Genomic DNA, 23659 nt, shown 5'->3' on the forward strand with positions numbered 1-23659 from the left:
GGGTGTATATGTGTGTATGTGTAAGCGAGTGCGCTTCTTCTTTGCTTGCGTATATGTGTGTAAGTGTCGGTGGTTGGGTGGCTTAGTTAGGGACCACATCATAAAATTCGCTTAACATCAAAGTTGGCGTGTTCCATTCTGCTCTCCCATTGACAAGCCCCAAGCTTGTTGTTGCCGTTGTTGTGGCACCTTGTTTGAATACCCTTGCAATGGGTATGCTGCTTATGTTAACAAATTTATGATGCGAGATTGTATAAGTTGATAATTTTATTCCTAGACACATTTTACACACATTTCTTTTACTCGATTTCAATCTTTTGTTGAATTTAGCTTATATACTTTATTTTAAAGTATTTTTACATATGTATATTAATAAAAAACGTATATTAATTATTTCATTTGATTTGTGAATTAAGTTTTATTTCTTGTATTTAAATCTTTAATCAAGTATCAAATGGAATAATTTTTCCTCATATATGTACATATGCATATACATTTAATTAGGTCATACTAATATATAATATACATATACATATACATATACATATACATATACATATACATATATATACATATATATATAAATTCATTTGCTACTATGAAGTCCACCATTTTTGAAACTAACTATTAATAAACATAATCTAATTAATAATTGTATGCTTTTAATGGAATTTAATTTAATAATGTTTGCCCATAATTATGTTATATTATTTTAACTTTATTTTTAAAATATATTTATTTAGCAAGTGTATTTAATCGTCGTCCTTCAAATTGAAAATTTACTTCTTGTTCCATTTCCTTGTTTATGTTTCGCTGAGCGTTGCTTGCATTGCTTTTACTACCTGTAAGGGCATTTAATGTTCCCCATTACCAAATTAAACTTTTCAGTTTTGTTTTGTTGTTTTTTGTTTTTGGTGTTTTCGTTGTGCTGTGCTTTGCTTTGGACGCTTTTACTGCCGCTGTTTTATCGATTTCTTGTGTTATTTTTAGCAATATTTATTTGCATTGATGTGCGTGTGTTTCTGCTTCACTCTCTTTACACTACCACTTACACACTTACACACTCGTACACATTTAAACATGCATTTGTATGCGTAATCAAATTTTGTTGGCAGCTAATCAAATTGATTACGTCTAATGTCCTTTACAGCTCGAAATATTACGCTCGCTATGTTTGGCAATCGATTCGTGGCTGTTGTCCTGGTTGCCAGCTGCAGCCTGGCTCATGCCTATCCGGCTCTCTTACCATATCTCTACTGTAAGTACGCCTCACTGTATGTACTGTACTTAGAGACGACATTCATGTATTTGTGTTCGTGCAGCTCCTTTGAAACGCAGCTCTGATACTTTTCCGCAAATCGAGGACGATGTCGTGGAACTGGATCAGCTGAGGCAGGAGCAGCCTGCGGTGGGCAAACGGCAGCACGATGGCAGCACCGCACGCACCACCACAACCACCACCAAGGAGAGCATCGAGAAAGTAATTGCACCGCCGGAGGCGGGCAGCAAGGAGCAGCCTCTGATGCCTGACTTGGAGCGTCAACTGGAGGTGGCCACGCCCCTGATGTCGATGTCGACCACAACCACCACCAGCACATCGGCAACGACGACAACGGCAGCGTTTAAGGACGATGGTGAACGCTCACAGCTGGAGGAGCCGAAGACGGCGGCCAAGCCGGCCAATGAGCCGGGCGCCCATGCTAAGGTAAAGAGCCATTGCCCTGCCCAGATCCCGTCCCATAGCTATATATGTATGCGTATCTGTATGTATGTATGCCCCTTGTAAACCAAGCCAATATGTGTCTTTTGAAAATCCAAGTGTATATCCACGAAACCACCCAAAAACCAACAGGCTTTCTACGGTGCAGCGCGTCTAGCATTTGGCCAAAATCCCGAGGTATTACCCACATCTCCAGCGACCACAACAACAACAACCACAACAACAACAGCAATGCCCACGACTACAACAACAACATCAACAACAACTGCAACACCAACAGTGGCCACAGAAGACGCAGCAGCGCCAGCTGGCGAAGATGTGGCGGGCGAGCCCGCTGAGACTGCCGAAGAGACAGCCGACGCAGCTGACGGAGCCGACGTCGATTCGATGCCGGATAAATTGCCCACGGCTCAACACAATCACGATATCAACAAGGAGACCATTGGCGACATACTGATCGACCAGCTGGAGACGGTGGCCAAGACCACAGAGCGACGCTCCAGCATGCCACATATGACGGCCAAGGTTCTTATGATAACACAAAAAAGCATTTTACTGATCGGCAACGAATTGGCTAACCCAACCTAAATTGATCTATTCTCAACATTCGCCCACTCTTGTTTGCACGTTAACCCCACTCGCAGCTCTGCTGATCTGCCCTTATTCACAAACTATCCTTGATCTCTTTCTTGTAGACGGCCCAGAGCTTGCTGCGCAATACGAATGGCCAATACTCTTCCTTTGATATGGCGCAGTATGTGTTCTGGACTGGCGACGAAACAGGCGTGGCTAGAGCTGTTGAGGAACTGATCGATGAGAATTTGGTGAGTTTATCTAACTATCTAATATTCTGATAGTCTACGAATATATCGAATAGTTGGGTTTCTGAATCAGATTCAAATATTCAGAGACTAGGCCTGACTTGATATACCTAACTCTATATGTATTTGCATCTATCTATATCTACTTCAATATTTCATTTCAATATTTATATATCTACCTATACCCCCTATTATCTACACCTATAATTTAAACAAATCTTTCTATACACTTCTATCAATTATCTATTTCTATACATTTATATTCCACATCTATATCTTTTCTATTCGCAGATCACCCGAGAGAGTGCTCTGAAGTTCTTGCGCGATATTCGTCTAGGCATTGAGTTCTTGCAGCGCTCCTATGCCAATCGCATTTTTCCCGAGGAGCTGCGTCAGAATCACTTGAAGCGCAACACTTTGCCCAGCTCGACAACCACATCGACAACAACAACAACCACAACGAGCACCACCACTGAAAAGCCATTCATACACTTGGAGAGCGATTCGGAGGCCGTAACTCCGGAAATAGGACGTGGCAAGTCCCTAGACAGCTTCACCTTCTGGAATAAGCTGAAGGCCCTGGAGAATGAGAGTCCTCAAGGTGGGGTAAAAATAAAGTTCACTATGTAAAACTAAAGCTAACTGTGTATGTATATATTAGATCTAACGGACTATGATGAAACCATGGGTCGTGCTAAGATTGTAGAGTATTTGTATAATGAGTATAGCTTGGAGGAAATACTCTACAAATTGGCCAAGGTGAGTGGAGATATAAACAGATGAAGAGAGAGAGAGAGAGAGATAATCTACATTGTAACATTTATCCTTCAGGTAATGTTTGCTCAGTCTTTGGCTCATGGTTCCGATGAGGCCCAGCAGGAGCTGCAGAAGCTAACCGAATTCCTGGAACACGAGGGCAATCTGGGCATTATTCCCGTTGACTTGCAGAAGAAAGTGCTAAGTGAGTGGGGCTCTATTATTATCAACAAAAACAAATTTCTAATTGATTTTCATTTTCCTCTTAGGAGTTCTGCTCACCGCACTCTCCGATACTCTGACCGAACATCCCGAGTTGCTGCCCGCTGCGCGCGTTAACTTGGCAAATCCATTCTTCAGACTTCCAATGCATACCACAAGTCAATAGGGCATTGAGGGCAGCTCTTAAATGTTATCAGAAGTATATATATAAATATCTATATGTATACATATAATATATATGAATGAAATATTAACTAAGTTATATACACAACAGATCATATATACATATATAATTATTCTGTTTCACAAGTTGTTCAACATAGACAGAAATGCGCTCTCTCGGAATTGGTCCAACATTTTTTCTTTCTATCTATTACTAAAATCAAACAAAATGGCAAATATCGAAAGGCTTATAATTTAGTTCTTATCATAGCAAAAAAAAAAAAAAAAAAAAAACTCTCGTGATATTTTTGGCTGGCTAGAAAGTGCGAGATAAAGAAACGTTTTTATATTCATCATATATACTACATATATGACAATTTTTAGAAGAGTGGTAAAAGGAACCCCTAAAAAATAAAGAAAATGAAGACAAAAGAGAGACTTGCGCTTTTGAAAAATCCAATATATATATATATATATAGAAAATATAGTAAATCTGAATCTGTATTGTATTGCTTGCTTATATTTGATATGAGTTAGTTAACAAAACAAAATTAAGATGAAGAAAACTTAAGAGGTTGAAGTTGATGATATCTATGTAAATGTCCTTTGTTATTTGAGGCTCTTCATATGGCATGGTTTGCTCGCTTCCCTTTAAACACTTGAAATTGAAGCAGGAAAGGGCTTAAAGTCCGCATATATCAGTAGCAAATAGAACTGCTTTTTCCAATACATACATATAGATATGTATACCATATATACATGTATTTTTGTTCTTATTATAAGTACCCATATATATACATACATACATATACCCTACTAAATAAATACATTGCTAACCAGTTGCTGATTGATTGATTATACGTTTATCTCTTGCTAATTTAGTTAATTGTTCAGTTTTATGAAATATAAATATTATATATGATGTGTAAAATCGCTGTAATACCAATTATTGTTTCAAAGCATACATGATATACTAAACAAAATATATATGCTATATATTGTTTAAAAACCAAACACAATCTGTGTACTTTATAGCTAGTGTCTACTGTTGCCAGCTGGACTCTTCGCTTACTGAATTGAAAGCTTTCCGATGCATGACAAATAAATATTTAATCAGCTGAAATCTTATAGAAGCTTTACATTTAGTTGATTTAGAGGATCTTTCCACTGCTCTTCTTTTCGAGATATGTATTTATTAGCTTTAAAATCTTATGTGTATTGCATACTTAGGGTCTACTGTTCTTTTTTGGGCTCGTCGCTCTCTGATTTGGAGCCTTCCAGCAACTTCTTAATTTGCTCTTCTGTTGGGGGTTCGTCGCTGTTGAACATCTTTTCGATTTCAGCTCGCTCCTCCGGATCCATTTGTTCGCTATATTGCTTGGCCAAGGCTTCCAATCGTTCCTGGTTCTGATTGAAACGTTTGGGCAGCCAAAAGATCGTTTGAACCATTCTACAATGAATACAAAGGAATTCAAGTTGAAGTCACTCAGATGTAATTGTCATATATACCTGAGGAATATAAAACCCGTTACAGCCAATATCAGACACAATGCCGATGTCTTCAGCATGGTCCAGTAGTCCACAACAACTTGCTGATGCTTCATTTTGTTAATTGGGGCCAAATGGGCCACTCGTATATCCTTCCGCGACAACGCAACAGTATCTAATAAAGTGTCATAAGCCAGTTCAACGAATATTTGTTGTTCATATTGCTTAAGGTCGCAATTATCGGATTGTTGTGGTCGTGGCCGGTCGTCATGACTAACCCACATATTTGATGCATATGTGTATCTCCCACAAATCAATAATTCGGATTGCATACGTGTCTCGACTGTGTGTATGTGGAGCATGTTGAGTGCTGACCTAGACCCATGTCGAATGACCTGTAGGCATAGGAAATCAAAGGAGATTTGTTTTCATTTTTGAACTGGTCCTTTTGGACATTAATTATGTACTTTATTAGGAAAGTGGGAGTGTTCTAGGTGGGAGACACTCAAGATACTTCCAGTTAGCTGTATATTTACATATATACGAAAACAGATGCAGACAAACACATATCCAACTACTTAAGACTTCCAGTGAAGTAAGTTTAATAAATCAAGACTATTTGCAAAACCAGTAAATATAAACAAATATTAAATCTTATCGTCCTAAAATGGAATCAGAGAATAGATAGTAACCTGACCACCTGATTACACTATCTTTATATTTATATCTCTATCTAATCTATATTAAACAAGTAAGAAAGCTCTAGTCGAGACTGCTCGACTACGAGATCCCCTGGACCCTACAAGCAACTGATATTTCAAAAATAATTAGCAAACACACACGCACACACACACACACACACGCATACATACAAATACGCACACACACACGTATACAAACAAACACACGCATACACACACTCACATATACAGGCGATTGCGCTTGGGTTGCGCTGCAGTGTTGGCGATATTATGAGAACTTATTTGTGGAATAATTTAATTTCTAGACGTACGATCGTAATGAAACTTTTAGAACGTAATCATAATGTTAAAATGTATGTGTATACCGAAGCTCAAGTCTCTAGTATTTGATATACGACTTTTACAAAGATGAGGGTGAGGGGGTGGATTTAGGTGTGGGGGGTAAATTTTAACAAAAACCGAAATTGTATAAAATTCATCTTAATATACATTTTAAATTTGGAGACTCTAGCTTGAAAGATGCAGGAGATATAATTTTTAAAGTGATCTTCGATAAGGTTTTTTATCGATAAAAAAATATCGGAATGAGTTATCGTTTTTTAGTGATAAACTCGATCTGGGCGTGATATATACGGACATTTTAAAAAAAGTTGAAGTCTCTAGCTCTTATATCTTCTGAAATCGACGCGTTCATACATACGGACGGACGGACGGACGGACGGACGGACAGACAGACGGACGGACGGACAGACAGACGGACAGGGCCAAATCGACTCAGCTTGTCGTCCTGATCAAGAATATATATACTTTGTGGGGTCTGCCACGCCTCCTTCTGCCTGTTACATACTTTTAACAAAACCATTATACCCTGATTTCCCATTTTCAATGGGTTCAGGGTATAAAAATGTATCTGCCATGGAATCATCATAGGCATCTATTAACTAAATGTCTAATGTCTACCAGTTATGCTTTTATAATTTACGAGTTCACTGGATTAAAATGGATGATATAGAGCCGCATGTTTTGCACCAAAAACGTGATGCCGTTTTTTGTTTTTAAAATTTTCAGTGGGTTTTTTTAGGTAGTCTATATGTCATATCACGTCACAGTCTAAATAATATATATTATATATATCAAACATTGACCTATGCCTATAGGCAGACAAATAGCAAACAATTTTGTCATGCTGTCCTGATGATGGATTTTAATTTGTATAGAGTTTATAGCGAACTTACGATTGGACTTATCAAATCAATTATTTATAGTACCCGAGTATAGTATACACACGATTGTAAGATTTTTGCACAAGAAACTCAATAAATAAAACAAAAATTATATATATACGTATATACTATAATGATGATAAAGGCAGACATGTGCTGAAGTAGCACGGAGGATCGTGCGAATTGTAAATTAGAGACAAAACTGTCTCAAATCAAAAATAGAAAATAAATAGATTAGACCCATGGCTCTACATAGCATTCGATTCGCTGGGGGGGTAAACACAGTGTAAGAAAATAAAAATTTCGACTCACAGACTGAATATTATCAATAGATAGTGCTGCAGGCATATCAGATCTTATAGAGGCGATAACGGATGCGCAGCCTATATAAGGCGTTCGATTTGCCAGGCTAAGCGCAATACTGAACGAAGGAACAAGATGAGAAGACACTTGATTTGCGCTTGCCTGCTCCTGGGCACGCTTGCTCTGGCTGTGGCTGCCAAGAGACCCATCTCGGATTGCGTAAGACCCATCCACAGTTAGCTTGGGTCAAATTGTGATTCCTGGATTTCAACTGCTTTCAGGGCGAACGCATAAAGGATGATGGCTATCCCATGGAGCGACATACCGTGGTCACCGAGGACAACTACATTCTGACCATGCACCGCATACCCTACTCCCCCAAGACGGGCGACACTGGAAAGCGACCAGTTGCGTTCCTCATGCACGGCATGCTGAGCTCCAGCTCCGATTGGGTGCTGATGGGTCCCGGCAAGGCCTTGGCCTACATTCTCTCCGATGCCGGCTACGATGTCTGGATGGGCAATGCCCGCGGCAATACGTACTCCAAGGCGCACAAAGTGTGGCCCACCTCCTGGCAGCTGTTCTGGAACTTTAGCTGGAACGAGATTGGCATGTACGATGTGCCCGCCATGATTGACTACGTGTTGGGTGTGACTGGCGAGAGCCAGCTGCAGTATGTGGGCCACTCGCAGGGCACCACCGTCTACCTGGTCATGATGTCCGAGCGTCCCGAATACAATGCCAAGATCAAGTCCGCCCATCTGCTGGGCCCCGCCGCCTACATGGGCAACATGAAGAGTCCATTGACACGCGCCTTCGCTCCCATTCTGGGCCAGCCGAATGCCATGGTCGAGCTCTGCGGCTCCATGGAGTTCATGCCCAGCAACAAGTTCAAGCAGGACATGGGCATTGAGATGTGCAAAGCCACCTCGCCCTACGCTGAGATGTGCGCCAACGAGATCTTCCTGATCGGCGGCTACGACTCCGAGCAATTGGACTATGTAAGTGACAGAAGAGGACAGCTATATAACTCGATGTATGACGTGCTTCATTTCGATTTCTCTGCAGGCTCTGCTGGAGCACATCAAGGCTACATCGCCCGCCGGCGCTTCGGTCAATCAGAATCTGCACTTCTGCCAGGAGCACAATTCCGGCAAGTTCCGCAAGTTCGATTACTCTGTGATACGCAATCCCTACGAATACGGCAGCTACTATCCGCCGGAGTACAAGCTAAAGAACGCCAAGGCACCCGTCCTACTGTACTATGGCGCCAACGACTGGATGTGCGATCTGAAGGATGTGCGCAAGCTGCGCGATGAGCTGCCCAACATGGCGCTCGATTATCTGGTGCCGTTCGAGAAATGGGCCCATCTGGACTTTATCTGGGGCACTGAGGCCAAGAAATACGTGTACGACGAAGTCCTCAAGCAAATGTCTAACTACGAATAGTTTCTTTATTCAATCGAACGATTCAAGCATTAAAGGGCATTGGTTAAGCAATCACTATTTCCATCTGGTAGCCCAATTTGATTTCGTCGTTATTCAATAGTTGTGCATCTACTATATAGAAGCCAGTCGACAAATACTTCTCCAGTTTCGATGCGTGCAGTGTGTACTCCTTAATGTGGAAATCTTGGGGAGATAATGGACAGTTCTTTGGATCGGGTGCATTGGAATAGTCCTTTATCTTGTCATATATGAAGTTCTTGTATAGCGATCCCATCAAATCGCAGACACCCATCACGGGATAGTCCTTGTGCACTTTATACTCCGATGATGGTGAATCCGCCTTAAGAATTGTTATGTTTACCTGATGATGAAAGTTAATAAATATGTATTACTCAGATGAGATATATGTACATATATGTAAACGGAATTATATACATATGTACATGTCTGTATATGAAATTTATATGTATAAAATTAAATTATTTCATAACAGCTAGCTGTTGTCAGCCTGCTATGAGCAGTCAAAGCAGTGTCATATCAGCGAGCTATATGTTGCCAACAATCAAAGCTAATGTAGTGCTATAGCAGTTAGCAAGTGTCATTAAGCTCGATCCTTTTATTGCAAAACTATGAGAATTTCCACTTACCTATTTATACTTTGCATAAATATTCTTATTGATTTATACACATATAACTCACCTTCCAATCGTTGTCTAGGCTGGTCAACATTTTCAGCTCCCCATTGAAAACGGCGCTTGTGTTTTCCTCCTGGTATTTGACTCTTAAGTCAGCTACGAACATCGTCGTGTCCTCGTGAGTCTTGGAAATTTCGCCTATGGTTGAATTGTGTTCGCCGCCTTGCACAGGGACACCGCTGCCGAGCAGCAGCAGTGCGAAGAGCTGCACCAAGTACACAGACATTGCAATCGGATATAAAATTGTCGAGCGGCGAGCGAGCTATTTATACGGATGCTATTGCATGCGAGCGTTGCGCATCCGCCACGTAGCCCGATCGAAATCAAAAGTGTCAACGGAAATGCCAGCATGTTTTTTAACAATCACGAATTTATGTATTTTTTTTTTTTAATGGACTTGTAACGATAGAAACTCCGCCCAGCTTGAATATTGTTTATAATTCGATCAAAGCTTACATAACATAAAATTCAATTTTGATCTAAAAGTCGCAAATTATATACATTAAAAACAAAAGGCCAACAGCTGCAATTTATGCAATTAACATCATCTTAGACTAGTTGCAGGCGGGAATGTTACTGCTTCTGGTAGCCGAAATTTAATCTCAGCTGCTCTAGGAACATGAACGTCAATATCGTCTGCGGACCCAGACGCACAAATGCCGGCACGTAGCCCTTGAAGAAGCCGAGCGGCCCCAGTTTCGCCGTATGCAGCACAATGTCCCAGAGACTCTTATATTCGCCGGGCTTGGCATTCATTGAGCGCGTCTTCAGCACATCCATGGGCTGCGTTAACGTCGTGGCAATGGCGCCGGCCATGAGGGAGGCGGTGAAATGCGTGACCAGATTGTCCTGGAAATAGGGCGTGGCCAACAACGTAGACTTGATCTGGTCGTAGAAGGCAATCTGGCCAATGGTCATGAAGACGCCACGAGCCGTCGCCGTCGAGCCGCCCGAGAATAGCTTCCTGAAGCCCTCCGTCTTGTACACCTTGATAATGCCATCCACGCCAGAGCGATAGCTGTTGAGAGAGTATATAGATTATTATTGGATTGGGCGTTAATTGAGTTTGTTTCGTTCGTCCACATACTTTCTACGCAGCTCGGGCGGCAGTTTGACATCGTTTTGCATGCGCACATTTATCATATCTGCGGGCGTGCCAAAGATGCCGCCAATCATGCCCGAGAGGCCGGCCAGAGCGATTTTTCCCGCAAAGGTGTCCGTGTTGACGAACTCCTTGCCCACCTCGTAGGCGCCGAATCGTGTCGTCGAGTATGTCATTTGGCGCAGGATCGAGGCAGATAAACCGTTGTAGAAGGCCAGGACACCCTGTTCCTGCATGATTTTTGGCACCAACCGCAGCACGGACAAATCGCCCTGTTGCGTCTGCAGCGTCACCTTGAGCAGGTCCAGAGGATGTGTCACGCATGCCGCTCCAACGCTGGCAATGCCACCAAAGTACCAACGGGCATGCTTGTCGCTGCTCATTTTGTTGATTTGCTGTTTCTAATTTTTGCTAATTAATCAATCCAATCAAATTAGCAAAATATTCAAATACATTTTTGTCAATTTAACACTAAACTTATTAACGAAATTGTGATTTCATTTTAATATCAAGTTGGCGCAACATTCTTAACAACTACAAAATATTACATCATCGCCACTATTAATAAAAGCTAAGGATAATAAAATACGCATAATCAGCTGAGCCATGACGTCAGCATTGGTTGCGCGCGCCTTCAATCACGTCAGCCATTTGACAACACTAGTCGTACATACAAAATGGCCACATCAGTGAAAACTGAGCGTACATAGTGGCAACGCTGCACGAACAGCTGTCTGTTAAATGCTGCCCAAAGCATTGTGAAGTCGTGTGTGTGTAGTGCCGCTTATTGATTTCTTTTTGTGCGCAAATTTGCAAGTTTTTCCACAATCAAATCTATTAAATTGCTTTGCAGCATATGTGCCATACGATTTGTAAGTACATTACATAAATATTGAAACAAACATATGTATATTAGTTGCTTACATGCCGTGAAACACACAACGTGCGCGTAGCTTCCGCTAAGTTGTTGACGTACAATTAGTTAATTCTGTATGCATTTCGCATTACGAGAAAAAAACGGTTATATTTCATTTCGGCATTGACATTGGTCTACATATGGCGGAAGTTTCTGAATATTTGAATATTTGTGTTTGTTTATTTTCATTTCGATTTACAAAGCAGCTTGATTGGATTTTCCTTTTAAGTTAAGCAATTTGCGCAACTGAATTGAATTGATATCAATGTGTGTGTGTGTGTATGATAGTTTATGTGCGTGTGAGTGCCTCAAGCTGCATAGCTAAGTGTACGTGTGTGTGTCCTTGTATGTGTGTGTTTGCATTTATCTACTTGATTAGCCATTTTTGAATACACACACACACACGCACACTGACCTGCGCACCCTAGCAAAGTACAGTGGGCGGGACTAAGTTCAAACGCGTCACTTGCCGATGCGCGAATAATTTTATATTGTCAAATAAGCTAAAAGTGCTCGATTTAAAATTCGAAAAAATTAAAAATTTTCAAATTTTGGTTCCCAAAAACGAATAAATAAATATAAATCTGATAAAAAATGTGAAAATTGAAATTTCTGAAATATGTAAGCCAAATAACAATGTCAACTAAAATGAAGTAGAGCACAGGCTTTAAGATGGAATTATATGTAGTATCGATTATATTAAACAATTTCTAATTAGATTGCTTCAGAAAAAAATTAGGGGCTTGCATTTAATATATTATATAACGCTAATTTAAAAAATATTCATAATATATTACGAAACATTTTTCGTAACCAAACTAAAATTTTAATGGAAAAATTTCTTTTGTTTTTTAGTTGTAATATATTTAAGTTGGGAACAATTAAAGACTTTTAAACGAATAAGTGTTCGCAATTTGAAAAAAATACACTGTATTTTATTTTACGTTTAAAAGTCTGAAAAAATTTTCTGACTACTCCTATTGGCGAGCGCCTACTGTAATGAAACCAATTTGAATTTGCCATTTGTTTGTTCCGCTTTAATAAAGCAATTGGAAATTCTGTTTTTTTTTTTTTTTTTTACACTGGAAACTTTTTAGTTGCAAATATTTTCAAGTTTAGCCTAACGAAAAACTTATTAGCTAACGATTGACATATTTTCATGCTTAGTCACCCAACAAAATATGACCCTGTTTGACTTTACGCTAATCAACTTCTCAGCTCGTTGCCCACTCGCCTGGTGATAACAAACTAAATGATTCCAAATATGCATAAGCTTCTGTATGAATGTATGTATGCATATGTATATACATATGTATGTGTATATATAAGACATTTCGTGTGAACCATGCCACGTGCAGCGAATGGCCAATAAATCACACGATTCTTTTCCTCACTTGTGTTGCCAAAAAAGAAAAACAAATGGATTCTGATTGGAAACACGCATTGTTTGTTTTCTGTGAGAAATCTAAACAGCTTCCATAAAGAAAGCTTAATACATAACAGTGTATCGAGGTTAACATATCCAAGAGCTTTTAACAGCATAGTAAATGTAAACACATTTATTAGCATTCCTTATGTGATATAAAGATTACATGATTTGCCGGCTATTGATAAGTCGTTATTAGTATTAGATTTTGAGCTTTTCGCTGTTTATCTGATCATAAACTGAAATGTTCCATGAGCAAAGGTCAAAACAAAACATCACATGATCCAATAAGAAAAATATGCTTATAGATTTGTTTCTATACATATAATATGGAAACAGTCGCGCCTTCCCAACTAGAAACATATTTCTCGGCGTGTGCGGCTGTGTACATAGTATATATGTATGCGTGTGTGTGATTGTATGTGTGTGTTTGCAAACAGCTGATTGTCACATTTTTTCATAGACGTAGATCACGACAGGTAGCGTGATAGTGCCATGATTTCTCCCGCTGTTGCTATCAAAACTAATGTCTGTGTAAATGTTAGCAATTGAATTAGATTCCAGCACACACACGCACATATATATATACAGAAATACACACACATTCATTGCATGCAGTAGAAATCGTTGCATTTTGATATTGAAAAAATTGACTACTCAGCTAATTGAAAGTTTACCTTGAAAACGCGAGAGACAAATGTTGTAGCGGCGTATGTTGTTTACCGCTATAAATTGCTTAAGCTCTATATTTTTGGCAACACCAATACACACACACACACACACTCGACACAATCGACAGAGAGAGAGAGAGAGAGAGAGAGAGAGAGTGGGAGTTCAGCGCATCATTACCACAATTGACGGCGAAAAACTGGTCTGGATATTGTGATTCGTTCTTTACCCGGTTTCTTAGTGCTGTTCTCCCTCTCTTGCTTTACTGCTGGAACGCTAACCACGCACACAACACCAAAACACGACGTCGTCGCCGCTTGAGCACTGAATACGTACTGATCGAGCAGCGTATCGTCGACGGTCGACTGAACGTCAGACGAAGCTTCGTCCAGCGTCGCTCGCGCTCTCCCACTCTGCGCTCTCTCTCTCTCTCTCTCTCTTATTAGTGTTTGGCTTTTGGATTTTGTTTTATCACTATTGAGGTGACGGAGCGGTCAAGGCGGGCACTTTGCAACTGTTTTTCAGAAGTGTGGCGGGGCTTGGCTTACTTTAGTCAGTTGTCAGACGCTTCGGCAGTCGCAGTCGCAATCAAACTCCTACTTAACGAGCGTTTCAGAGAGGGAGTGGGAGACAGAGAGGGAGAGAGAGAGAGAGCGCCAGTGTGTGCCTTCATTAAACATAAATTGGTGAGAGCTTTTTATTTATTTTCTTTTCTGTCATAACCAACGTACGCGCTCACACTTTGTATATGCGCTGCTGTGCAAGTGTGTGTATGTGTGTGCGTATGTGTGTGTGTGATTCCATTCTACAATTGTAGAATAATAAAGTTAATGTCAGCTATCTGCAATGTAATCGATGCGAAGCGAAACAACAATGTTTGAAAACAATAGAAGTGTGTTGTCTATATGTTTGTATGTGTGTGAAAAGTTTTCATATCTTTGCAATGGCTCATCGTCGGGCTGAAGCTCATTATCGCAGCGAAGTTTGCTCTTGTTTTCAATTGTACCCTGTATGCATATGTATGTAAAGGGGCATGAATAATATTAGAATTTGGAAAATAGGAAATAGAGGTGAATGAGGATATTAGATATCAAATATATGTGTATGTAAAAATATACTCATTAGAAATCTGTAAATGACGAAATCACATATGGAGGTGAAGGTTTTTTAACATTCTCCACTCTATATTTCGTCAGACAAAAAATCAATTAAAGTGTTGCTAATTTATAAAGAAGGTGCCGAAAATCAATCATTTCTTATATTACTTGTTAATATATAATATTAATTATACATACAGTTTTCTGAACTGCAGGGTATTTTAAGGTCCATGTATTAGGCGGCAAAATTATTGTCGAAATTATGTATTTGAAATGCCCTTTATGTAATAATCAGCTGCTAGGCGCCTTTTAAAAAATATAAATTAAAATACATATATATATAATATATACCCAATAAATATTTATCTGTGAGTTAATTTAAAATTTATTGTCATTCATAATTATTATTAATTACGAAGCTCATATTTCAAACGGCATTCTTATTAGGTAGCCATTCGCATTAATAGCCAAGGTCTAATTAGAACGTTAATTTGCTGCAGAAATTTTTTTTTAACGCTTTTAGCTTGATAAACAAGCGAACCATTGGCCTAGACGCTAGAAATGGCAAAATAGTCGCCTATATAATAACAAAGGCAAATGTGTTTTTCTTATTTGCTTGCTGAAAAATGGCAGAAACACGTTTAGCTATTCTAGTCCAATCAGAGTTTTGTTTACCATATTCAATTTGCTACAAAATATTTACACATGCAGAGTGGGCGCGTGCGAGCTTTCAAATAAAAGCTTTTATTCGTCTTAGACTTACCGTTGAAATGGGCTTTTGTCGGCACTTGGTACATGTGGCCCATTAGCTCAGCTGGTTAGAGCGTCGTGCTAATAACGCGAAGGTCGCGGGTTCGATCCCCCCATGGGCCAAGACGAAATTTTTTGTTAGTATTTCAATTTTTTTTTTTTTTTTTCACATTTAATAAATTATTTTCATTGATTGGCGGGTTATTGGCCACGTGTGCGGCTGACAGCGATGATGAAGTGACAAAATGAAAGTAAATAAATTAAAAAGGAAAGTCTGGAGGTCATTCTGGCCGCTGGGCCATTTGGCCATTTGGGCAATTGGCCATTTGGTCTGCAACATGAAGCATGTCGGAGCACGTGACCCCGCATCACATTTAATTAATTGAATACACATTTTATGGCATTTATAAATTGACCAAAAACATATTCACTTCAGTGGCTCCTTTGTGTGTTTTGTCTTTGCAGCTGCCCACTAAACCATAATCTGAATTATGGCCACCTCATTGCTGCTCGCTTGCGGTCTGAACGAACAGAAGCTGCCAGGATTCGTGCACATCAGCGAGGAATCGAATGTCGATGGCAGTTTTCTAATTAGCTGCATTCTGGGCCAACGCCTGCGCATCTCCAATGCGGGCACGCTGCTCGTCTGTCTGCAGAATCACTATCAGCATTACTTCAATGCGGGCATGCGGCTGGGCTACAACTCGAACATCTTTCTCGGCAAGACTCTCAACGTGATCGACGTGCTCAGCGACATGGCGCGACTTGGCCTCACCTCAAAGTGGCTGCGCTCCCCTGACGGCTTGACTCTCACGGAGCAGCTGGTGAAGGACATACGCGAGCAGCTGGAGAAGAACTATCCGAATCGCAGCAGCTACACCATACTGATTGATAATCTATCCATTTTGATCAATCTGGGCGCCAGCAAGCAGCAGGTGCAGCAGTTCTGCCTGGATCTGGCCGATCTGGCCAAGGCGCACGACAATCTGACCGTCATCACCAAGCTGAGCAACAGCGACATCCACCCGCTCACGGACAACAACGTGGCCAAGCTGGGCAACGTGCGCATCCAGGTGCTGCGCCTGAAGAGCGGCGTCTTTCGCGACGTCGATGGCAAGCTGCTGATCGAGCGTGTCCTGGACGACGAGGGCAGCTACTCCTGCGAGCAGACGCGCAAGGAGGTCCTCTACAAGGTCAACGATCGCAACGTCAAGATATACAATCCCGGCGAAATCGGTGTCAAGGTTTAGCTCCTCCAAATTCGCATTGCTGCAATTTTGTACGGAATTTATTAAAGCCCATTTTGATATACCTATATATTATATACATACATATACATAAAAGAAAACAACAACAACAACAACAACTCTTGCTGTATTTGTTTATATACGTACGTACGAGGCAGACGTCTCTGTCCGAATGTCATGTGCCAATAACATCTGTTGTTTGTCCGTTTCACTTTCGTCCGTTCGTTCGTTTCTTCTAATTGCGTTGTCTTCTTCTTCTGCAACTGCTGACGTCACTGCGGGCTCGACCGGACCGGCCGGACCTGCTCTCAGCTTTGACGCAGACAATATGATGAATTCGTGTCTGGACATGACTTTACGGCGGGTCCGAGCGACTATGTAAACCGAACTAGAGTTCAAATATCCTGTACCAAGCAGCGGACCCACAATTTAACGGACGCTGTTCAATATGCGCTGGAGATGGAAATGTGAAACAATGTGAAAATGGATGACTGGCCAGCGGGTGTAACCAACGGCACAATACTCTATTCGCTCTTTAAACTCAATATATATATACAGTTTATCATAGTCACTTCAGTGAGTCAGTAACTGTTAAATGTGTGACTCTAAAACTGTGTATAAAAGTCATTGGCTGATGAATCTGTTAACTGTTAATGAACTGTCACGGCTTAAAGTGCGAGTGACGAGGCGAATAAATCAAATACTGTTTAGGCTTGACAACTGTAAGTTTATGAGCTTTTAAACTGTTCACTGTTAACAGTAGCTGTCAAATTTACCTTGTGTGGTAACATAACTGCAATGAATGGCCATGCTGTAATTGCAATGACCTTGAAACTGTGCTGACTGTAAGTATAACTATAGCTATAAAAGCAGCGAATCAAATTGTAGCTGGAGTGAAATAATTGCTTAGCTGTTGGGTATGACTACAGTGACTGTCAAACTATGCAAAGCTATAAACGGAATGAATTTCAAACTATGCCGACTGTGACTACATTAAATGAAAATGAAATTAACATATTTCTTTTAACTGTAACTGCCAAACTATGCTGAGCCATAAGCTGAATGACTTCAAACTGTGCCAACTGTAACTATATAAAACTGCAACCACAAAGTAATTTGCTTTGCATTTCTTCTAAACTCTAAGTACAATGGCTTTCAAACTAAGCTAAACTGCAAGTGGAATGGCTTTCAGACTATGCTGACTGTAACTATATAAAAATGCAACTACCTATAAAGGCTAACGCCTATTACTTCTTCTAAAACTCAGTAAGTACAATTACTCTAAAACCTCTAAAGGTAACTATAGTATTGAAAGTACCTATGAGACTGCCAAGTTATGCAGAAGTATCTAAAGCTTCTAAGTACTAGGAAAAGTGACTCTAAAACTGCAAAGTCAATTACTGTGTAAAAAAGTCGATCAGAAACTTGAACTCCTATGATTTTCATAAAACTAATACTGAAACTATCACTGAAAATCAACCCGAAAAGCAAGCATATTGACTTCCAAACTATTATATCTGATTAATCTGTAGTGTCAAATGACAGATATTTCTTAAGGTATAATACATTGAGGGTAAACCTGAAAAAGCAAGTAAAACCAAATATGCCCATCTTGCCGCTGCGTACGCTGTATACAGCAAGTGTACGGAATATTGAATTTGGGCAAAACGCCCCCACAAGCTGATGAAATTTTGTCTGCCCGCCAAATGATGATAATTTGCAAAACAACAAACTCGCTTGTAATTCAATTCTTTTGCTCGACATCTAAAGTGTTTCATGAATAAAATGCCTCATTTCTTATGTATTTTGAAACATTCTTTTTTTTTAATCTCAATCAATACTGCGACGACAGATGCTGCCAATGAACTGTGCCAGAAAAAGAAACTTTGTCAGCAACATAATTAATTGCATCGGGAGCTTGGCTATGGTTCGCTTTCAACTTTCAACTCGAGAGTCACGTAGGTTGTAAACGATTTTTACTTTAATCACAAAATATGCTCAGACCAGAACGGAAGCGAGCCAAAACGGAAGTTGGCATTCTGATTGGAAATCTGCTAGGTGTACTATATATACATATACTGTATATACATATATGTATGTATATGTAGAGACCGCCAGCGACGGCAATTCGCATCAATTTGATTAGACTTTAGAAAAAACTGGAAAATTTGGTTTACCCGTTACGGCCATCAATTTGTGTGTGCGTGTCTGGGCCAAGCTAATGACAGCGCCGAGTTTAATGGGCGAACGGAAAATTTCGTTGCATACTTTCGGGCAGTGACAAAAATATTTCCGCGAAAGAGTCTCTGTGCGACAATGGCATCATCATGCGGGAAAAAAGCAGAAGGCGATAATTTATGTTCAGCTGTATAGGCCCAGTGCGCTGTCTACCCTTTCATCACTGATAATAACAGCATATTAGTATGGTCCAGAGCTGAATATATTTCGCTCTTAAAAAACCACCAGCACACACACATATCCAGCATCAACTAGATTTTATCTTATTTTTTTTTTGACTATGTATGAGTCTTTTCATCTGCCGATTTATATCGCCATTGTGTCGCGCTCACATCCACATCCACATAATTTTTCTCAGCTGGCACAGCATGGCGTATGCGTAATATTTATTTAACGGCCACAATTTACGCTTTAAGGTTCGCTGTTTGGGCTAAAAGGTTTTGACGGCAGCTTCTTATTTATTTTATTTGCCAGCACAAAGTGCTTAAGCCTAAAAGGGTTTCAAATTATATTAAAGTAATGAAAAAAAAAAAAAAACACTGTAAAACAGTTTCAACAATTATAAAATGCATAGCGGAAAAACACATAGTGTCGCTGTATGTGGGTGTGTGTGTGTGTGTGTGTGTGTGCTGGCAGCCTGTCTATGTGGCTTTTAAAGCCATGCTAGTACTTATATGTAGGTTCCTTTAACGCTCGAACGTGCATAGACTTTAGAAATGATTGTTCTTTTAAATACTCACTGAATGTGAGGAGGGAATGTGAGAGAAAGTGGGTTGATGAAATACGATATATCGTTTGAATAAATTTGATATTATATTGATATAGATATTCAGAGACTTGAATTAATTGAATTAATAAATGTATAGAAACTTTTGTACATAAGCAATAATATTTTAGAGCTGTAAGGCCCTAATTTCTGGCAAATAAGTTATATATATATATAAATATATTTATATATATATTTTTTTTGCCATTTACCTATTAATTTCTAACATTCAAATTAGAAGAACTTCTAATTAATTTCAGATAATATTTATAATGCAGAAATATTCTGTTTTACAAAATTACAATAATATATATGCTGATATTATACCCGAAAATTCAGCTGGATAATGTTACTTAGCCAAATATTTTATACTATTTATAAAGTGAACGATATATGTATATACATATAAATATAATACGTAATGTATATAAAACTTTAACTTCATTTTCAAAATGTAGGCTATCTTATAGTCAACCAATTGCTTGCTTCTCGCAAACAGTGAAGAAAATGCTTTAAAGCCACTTTGCTTTTTCTTCATAAGCAATTCACGCCTGCAGCATGAACCAGTCAGGAAATGAAATATTTCGGGTAAATCCCAACAACAAGAGAAAACGAAGAATATAAATAGAGTCTGAACAAACCGCAAAATTCATAGGAAGTAAGCAAAAATATTTGATATTTGAAATGACAAAATATGAACACAAGTTAAGTCGAAAACAGGCCGAAGGCAGTTTATTTTGGAGTATTTCAAGCAAACTAAATCAACTCAGTTTACTTTAGAGTATTTCAGGCAAACCAAATCAGCTCTGCGTATTTCAAGCCAACTCGGATTGCTTTAAGCCAACAAATTCACTTCATGGTCGAATTGCTTTTGAAACAAAGTGAAATTCACATTTTGCATTTGATTGTTTAATTGAATTCGACTCGGGCGAAAAGTTGAGAAATTAAGCACGTACATTTTTACTTTTCAATTTTTGTTTTTTCCCCATTTGCCAATTCTATTTCATCTTCTTTTTTGGGCATCAGCGAGTTGGATAAAAGTTGCGAAAAGTGAATAGAGAATTTGCGCCATTTTCATATAATCATCTGGGTGCTGCCATTGAACGTTTGCCAGTGTCCTCTCTATCTCGATCTGCACATTTCACATTTCTATTTCTCTCGCTCGTTGGTGGTTCCGGACAATTAGGGAAACTGTTTTGTCAAGCAATTTAGCATTTGCCAACAAGATTTCTGCACACAATTTAATATTGAATTTAGCGGCTTTGCTTAGTGCGCTCTGTGGCCAAAAACATTTCCATGGAAGTTCGCTTCGAAACGAATGATTGGCAATTCGCTAATCGGCTGAAACACAGCTGATAAACAACTTTTTCTGTGTTGCTCCCCCTCCCTCCCCCTTTCTCTCTCTCATTTCAATTAACTGCGCTGCGTATACGCAACATTTGACAGATTGTCAAATGTTCAGCTGTATAGGCCCAGTGCGCTGTCTACCCTTTCATCACTGATAATAACAGCATATTAGTATGGTCCAGAGCTGAATATATTTCGCTCTTAAAAAACCACCAGCACACACACATATCCAGCATCAACTAGATTTTATCTTATTTTTTTTTTGACTATGTATGAGTCTTTTCATCTGCCGATTTATATCGCCATTGTGTCGCGCTCACATCCACATCCACATAATTTTTCTCAGCTGGCACAGCATGGCGTATGCGTAATATTTATTTAACGGCCACAATTTACGCTTTAAGGTTCGCTGTTTGGGCTAAAAGGTTTTGACGGCAGCTTCTTATTTATTTTATTTGCCAGCACAAAGTGCTTAAGCCTAAAAGGGTTTCAAATTATATTAAAGTAATGAAAAAAAAAAAAAAAACACTGTAAAACAGTTTCAACAATTATAAAATGCATAGCGGAAAAACACATAGTGTCGCTGTATGTGTGTGTGTGTGTGTGTGTGTGTGTGTGCTGGCAGCCTGTCTATGTGGCTTTTAAAGCCATGCTAGTACTTATATGTAGGTTCCTTTAACGCTCGAACGTGCATAGACTTTAGAAATGATTGTTCTTTTAAATACTCACTGAATGTGAGGAGGGAATGTGAGAGAAAGTGGGAAAGTGGGTTATTCAACATTTGACAGTCGACTTTCGCCTGTTTACGCCCTTGAACGTAAATTTTCAATGATATTCGATTTTTTGCTCATTTCTATTTAGCCTGCCAAGCGGCTCTTGCACAAAGTGCTCTGCGGTCTGTGGCTCGGGCTGTGTGTTAGCTGCACATGCGAAGGAGTTTGCGTTAAGTGCTTCTACACCTACGCACAGCTATGTAATGGAATTTCATCTTCTTCTTTATTTTTGGTATGCAAGTGGGCGAAGAGTCTTCCATGATAATGTAGAGCAGCGCTTGCTCACCTCAATCCACAATCGCCGCAATCCTAACGCATGTCCAGGCTTGTCACATTTTTTGGATTTCAATATCCATTGACAGAAATGGCTCGTAATTCAAACAGGGAATATGTTTTTATAAGCCACAAAAATTGAATACCTTTGCGAAGAAGTAAAATTTAACAGTAGCATACTGAAGACAATAGATAGATTTTTACTAAGCTGAAATTATTAATAATATATTTTCCAAGATTTATGTATAATTAAATTTATATACACTTTAGAAAATAGCTTAAATATGTTAGATAATCTTTGATGATCTAATGCAATTATTAATAATATATTTTCTAAGATTTATGTATAATTAAATTTATATGCTTTTTAAAAAATTGCTTAAATATGTTAGATATTCTTTGATGTTCTAATATATTATTTTACTTAAATAATATATGCAACGATGAAAGTATAAAAATTATTTTTTTTATAATTTTTATATTTAAAATTATTAAATTTTTTTTTATATATTCAATTTAATTTTTTATTGTATTTTATATTTATATTATATTTATTTATATTTTTATAAAAAAAACTTGAAATATATTTAGCTATAAAAATTATGAATTTTTAAATTCTTTTTTTTTTATTAAACTTTATTCTTGAACATCAATTAGATAAATTTTGTTGTATGTCAAACACCATACAAAATCTTATTCTATAATATTGTATTTTATATTATTTCACTTCTTTTATTTATATATTTTATCTGACATTTTATTTTATTTTAATAATATGGCATTCATATTTTTATTGCTATACAAAATTCGCTAAATATTTTCAATTTTAAATAAATATACAATTCACTTATTCTAAGGCTTAGCAAATCTCTAATCCCAGCATCAACAGAGCTTTAAATTCTAAGCAATTGATGCTAATCAAGAACTACTAATACAATATGCTTACTATTTATACAATCTGGAATTTTTACTGAGGTTCTTTCAAGCGTTGCACAATTCATGTTGAAATTTATAATATCCTCTTAGCATCATAAAGACACAATATGGATGCGTTTACATTGTCTGTGTGTGTGTGTGTGCTCGCTCGTTTGCAAGGGGAATTGCATTAAAATGCTGTTTGGCCCCGTTTTTGTTATATTTGTGGGAATACATTTTGCAGGCAGCCACAGCCACAGCCACAAGTGGCGCAGGTCCCTCTGATTGCTCTAGCAAATGCATAAAATTCAAGGCAAGGCCAAAATCGATGCCCGAGCACCACGTGCCAAATGTGTTCGGCATGTTATGCAGAGGATTTACTGTAACTGATACTCGTCCCAGGCACAGCACATTCTCATTGAAATGTATGACCACACACACACACACGCACACGCACACGCATACGCACGGCATGTGCTGGACCTGTTGTTGGGCAATGCGCGTGGCAGCCAGACGGATTTGTCGTGTGGAAGGGGCGGGGGTGGTTTGAGGCGAGGCGAAGAAAATAGCTAGACCAAAGATATCCCAATCAATTCAATC

At 39.0% G+C, this 23659-nt stretch overlaps 6 protein-coding genes and 1 non-coding gene across 11 annotated transcripts; 4 read left to right on the forward strand and 3 right to left on the reverse strand.

Moving 5' to 3' along the window:
* Positions 1 to 1150: 1150 nt before the first annotated feature.
* LOC108659573 (uncharacterized) lies at positions 1151 to 4108 on the forward strand. Of its 3 annotated transcripts, none has more exons than XM_018112565.3 (8): positions 1151 to 1258; positions 1323 to 1705; positions 1820 to 2245; positions 2416 to 2544; positions 2833 to 3142; positions 3203 to 3300; positions 3373 to 3502; positions 3567 to 4108. In XM_018112565.3, exons 1-8 carry the CDS (start codon positions 1171 to 1173, stop codon positions 3683 to 3685), a joined length of 1683 nt encoding a protein of 560 aa, XP_017968054.1. In that variant the 5' UTR covers positions 1151 to 1170; the 3' UTR covers positions 3686 to 4108. The 3 variants fall into 3 exon arrangements, with proteins under 3 accessions (XP_017968054.1, XP_017968055.1, XP_017968056.1); XM_018112566.3 differs by having other exon boundaries at positions 1853 to 2245; XM_018112567.3 differs by lacking the exon at positions 1820 to 2245.
* A 731-nt stretch (positions 4109 to 4839) lies between these two features.
* LOC108659582 (uncharacterized) lies at positions 4840 to 5557 on the reverse strand. Its single transcript, XM_018112574.3, has 2 exons — positions 5191 to 5557; positions 4840 to 5131 (listed from the first exon to the last, which is right to left on the reverse strand). The coding sequence occupies exons 1-2, from the start codon at positions 5529 to 5531 to the stop codon at positions 4915 to 4917; spliced, it is 558 nt and encodes a 185-aa protein (XP_017968063.3). The 5' UTR covers positions 5532 to 5557; the 3' UTR covers positions 4840 to 4914.
* Positions 5558 to 7495: 1938 nt separating this feature from the next.
* On the forward strand, positions 7496 to 8896 carry Lip3 (Lipase 3). Its single transcript, XM_018112572.3, has 3 exons — positions 7496 to 7615; positions 7678 to 8397; positions 8465 to 8896. Exons 1-3 carry the CDS (start codon positions 7532 to 7534, stop codon positions 8843 to 8845), a joined length of 1185 nt encoding a protein of 394 aa, XP_017968061.1. The 5' UTR covers positions 7496 to 7531; the 3' UTR covers positions 8846 to 8896.
* CheA87a (Chemosensory protein A 87a) lies at positions 8817 to 9814 on the reverse strand. The gene is made up of 2 exons (XM_018112575.3): positions 9545 to 9814; positions 8817 to 9206 (listed from the first exon to the last, which is right to left on the reverse strand). Exons 1-2 carry the CDS (start codon positions 9764 to 9766, stop codon positions 8889 to 8891), a joined length of 540 nt encoding a protein of 179 aa, XP_017968064.1. The 5' UTR covers positions 9767 to 9814; the 3' UTR covers positions 8817 to 8888.
* Positions 9815 to 9958: 144 nt separating this feature from the next.
* Dic1 (Dicarboxylate carrier 1) lies at positions 9959 to 14007 on the reverse strand. 2 transcript variants are annotated; one of them, XM_018112650.3, is made up of 3 exons: positions 13883 to 14007; positions 10628 to 11053; positions 9959 to 10558 (listed from the first exon to the last, which is right to left on the reverse strand). In XM_018112650.3, exons 2-3 carry the CDS (start codon positions 11023 to 11025, stop codon positions 10114 to 10116), a joined length of 843 nt encoding a protein of 280 aa, XP_017968139.1. In that variant the 5' UTR covers positions 11026 to 11053; positions 13883 to 14007; the 3' UTR covers positions 9959 to 10113. The 2 variants fall into 2 exon arrangements, with proteins under 2 accessions (XP_017968139.1, XP_017968138.1); XM_018112649.3 differs by having other exon boundaries at positions 13662 to 13979.
* Elp6 (Elongator complex protein 6) lies at positions 11353 to 16867 on the forward strand. 2 transcript variants are annotated; one of them, XM_018112652.3, is made up of 2 exons: positions 11353 to 11514; positions 15966 to 16867. In XM_018112652.3, the coding sequence occupies exon 2, from the start codon at positions 15992 to 15994 to the stop codon at positions 16748 to 16750; it is 759 nt and encodes a 252-aa protein (XP_017968141.1). In that variant the 5' UTR covers positions 11353 to 11514; positions 15966 to 15991; the 3' UTR covers positions 16751 to 16867. The 2 variants fall into 2 exon arrangements, with proteins under 2 accessions (XP_017968141.1, XP_017968142.1); XM_018112653.3 differs by lacking the exon at positions 11353 to 11514 and adding an exon at positions 14152 to 14339.
* TRNAI-AAU (transfer RNA isoleucine (anticodon AAU)) lies at positions 15550 to 15623 on the forward strand. Its single transcript has one exon. It is a non-coding gene; the product is annotated as a tRNA-Ile (tRNA).
* Positions 16868 to 23659: the final 6792 nt, after the last annotated feature.

Source organism: Drosophila navojoa, chromosome 2 (assembly GCF_054131105.1).
Source record: "Drosophila navojoa isolate 15081-1374.11 chromosome 2, UAZ_NAV_1.0, whole genome shotgun sequence".
In the NCBI taxonomy this organism is placed as follows: Eukaryota; Metazoa; Arthropoda; class Insecta; order Diptera; family Drosophilidae; genus Drosophila; species Drosophila navojoa.

Coding starts and splice junctions, on each gene's coding strand:
- Dic1 (XM_018112650.3), bottom strand. CDS start 11,025: ATGAGCAGCGACAAGCATGCCCGTTGGTACTTTGGTGGCATTGCCAGC. Junction 10,559..10,627: donor CCGCCCGAGCTGCGTAGAAA/GTATGTGGACGA, acceptor CTCTCTCAACAG/CTATCGCTCTGGCGTGGATG.
- Lip3 (XM_018112572.3), top strand. CDS start 7,532: ATGAGAAGACACTTGATTTGCGCTTGCCTGCTCCTGGGCACGCTTGCT. Junction 7,616..7,677: donor AGAGACCCATCTCGGATTGC/GTAAGACCCATC, acceptor AACTGCTTTCAG/GGCGAACGCATAAAGGATGA. Junction 8,398..8,464: donor ACTCCGAGCAATTGGACTAT/GTAAGTGACAGA, acceptor ATTTCTCTGCAG/GCTCTGCTGGAGCACATCAA.
- Elp6 (XM_018112652.3), top strand. CDS start 15,992: ATGGCCACCTCATTGCTGCTCGCTTGCGGTCTGAACGAACAGAAGCTG.
- CheA87a (XM_018112575.3), bottom strand. CDS start 9,766: ATGTCTGTGTACTTGGTGCAGCTCTTCGCACTGCTGCTGCTCGGCAGC. Junction 9,207..9,544: donor GCCTAGACAACGATTGGAAG/GTGAGTTATATG, acceptor TTTCATCATCAG/GTAAACATAACAATTCTTAA.
- LOC108659582 (XM_018112574.3), bottom strand. CDS start 5,531: ATGCTCCACATACACACAGTCGAGACACGTATGCAATCCGAATTATTG. Junction 5,132..5,190: donor ACGGGTTTTATATTCCTCAG/GTATATATGACA, acceptor TATTCATTGTAG/AATGGTTCAAACGATCTTTT.
- LOC108659573 (XM_018112565.3), top strand. CDS start 1,171: ATGTTTGGCAATCGATTCGTGGCTGTTGTCCTGGTTGCCAGCTGCAGC. Junction 1,706..1,819: donor AGCCGGGCGCCCATGCTAAG/GTAAAGAGCCAT, acceptor TGAAAATCCAAG/TGTATATCCACGAAACCACC. Junction 2,246..2,415: donor TGCCACATATGACGGCCAAG/GTTCTTATGATA, acceptor TCTTTCTTGTAG/ACGGCCCAGAGCTTGCTGCG.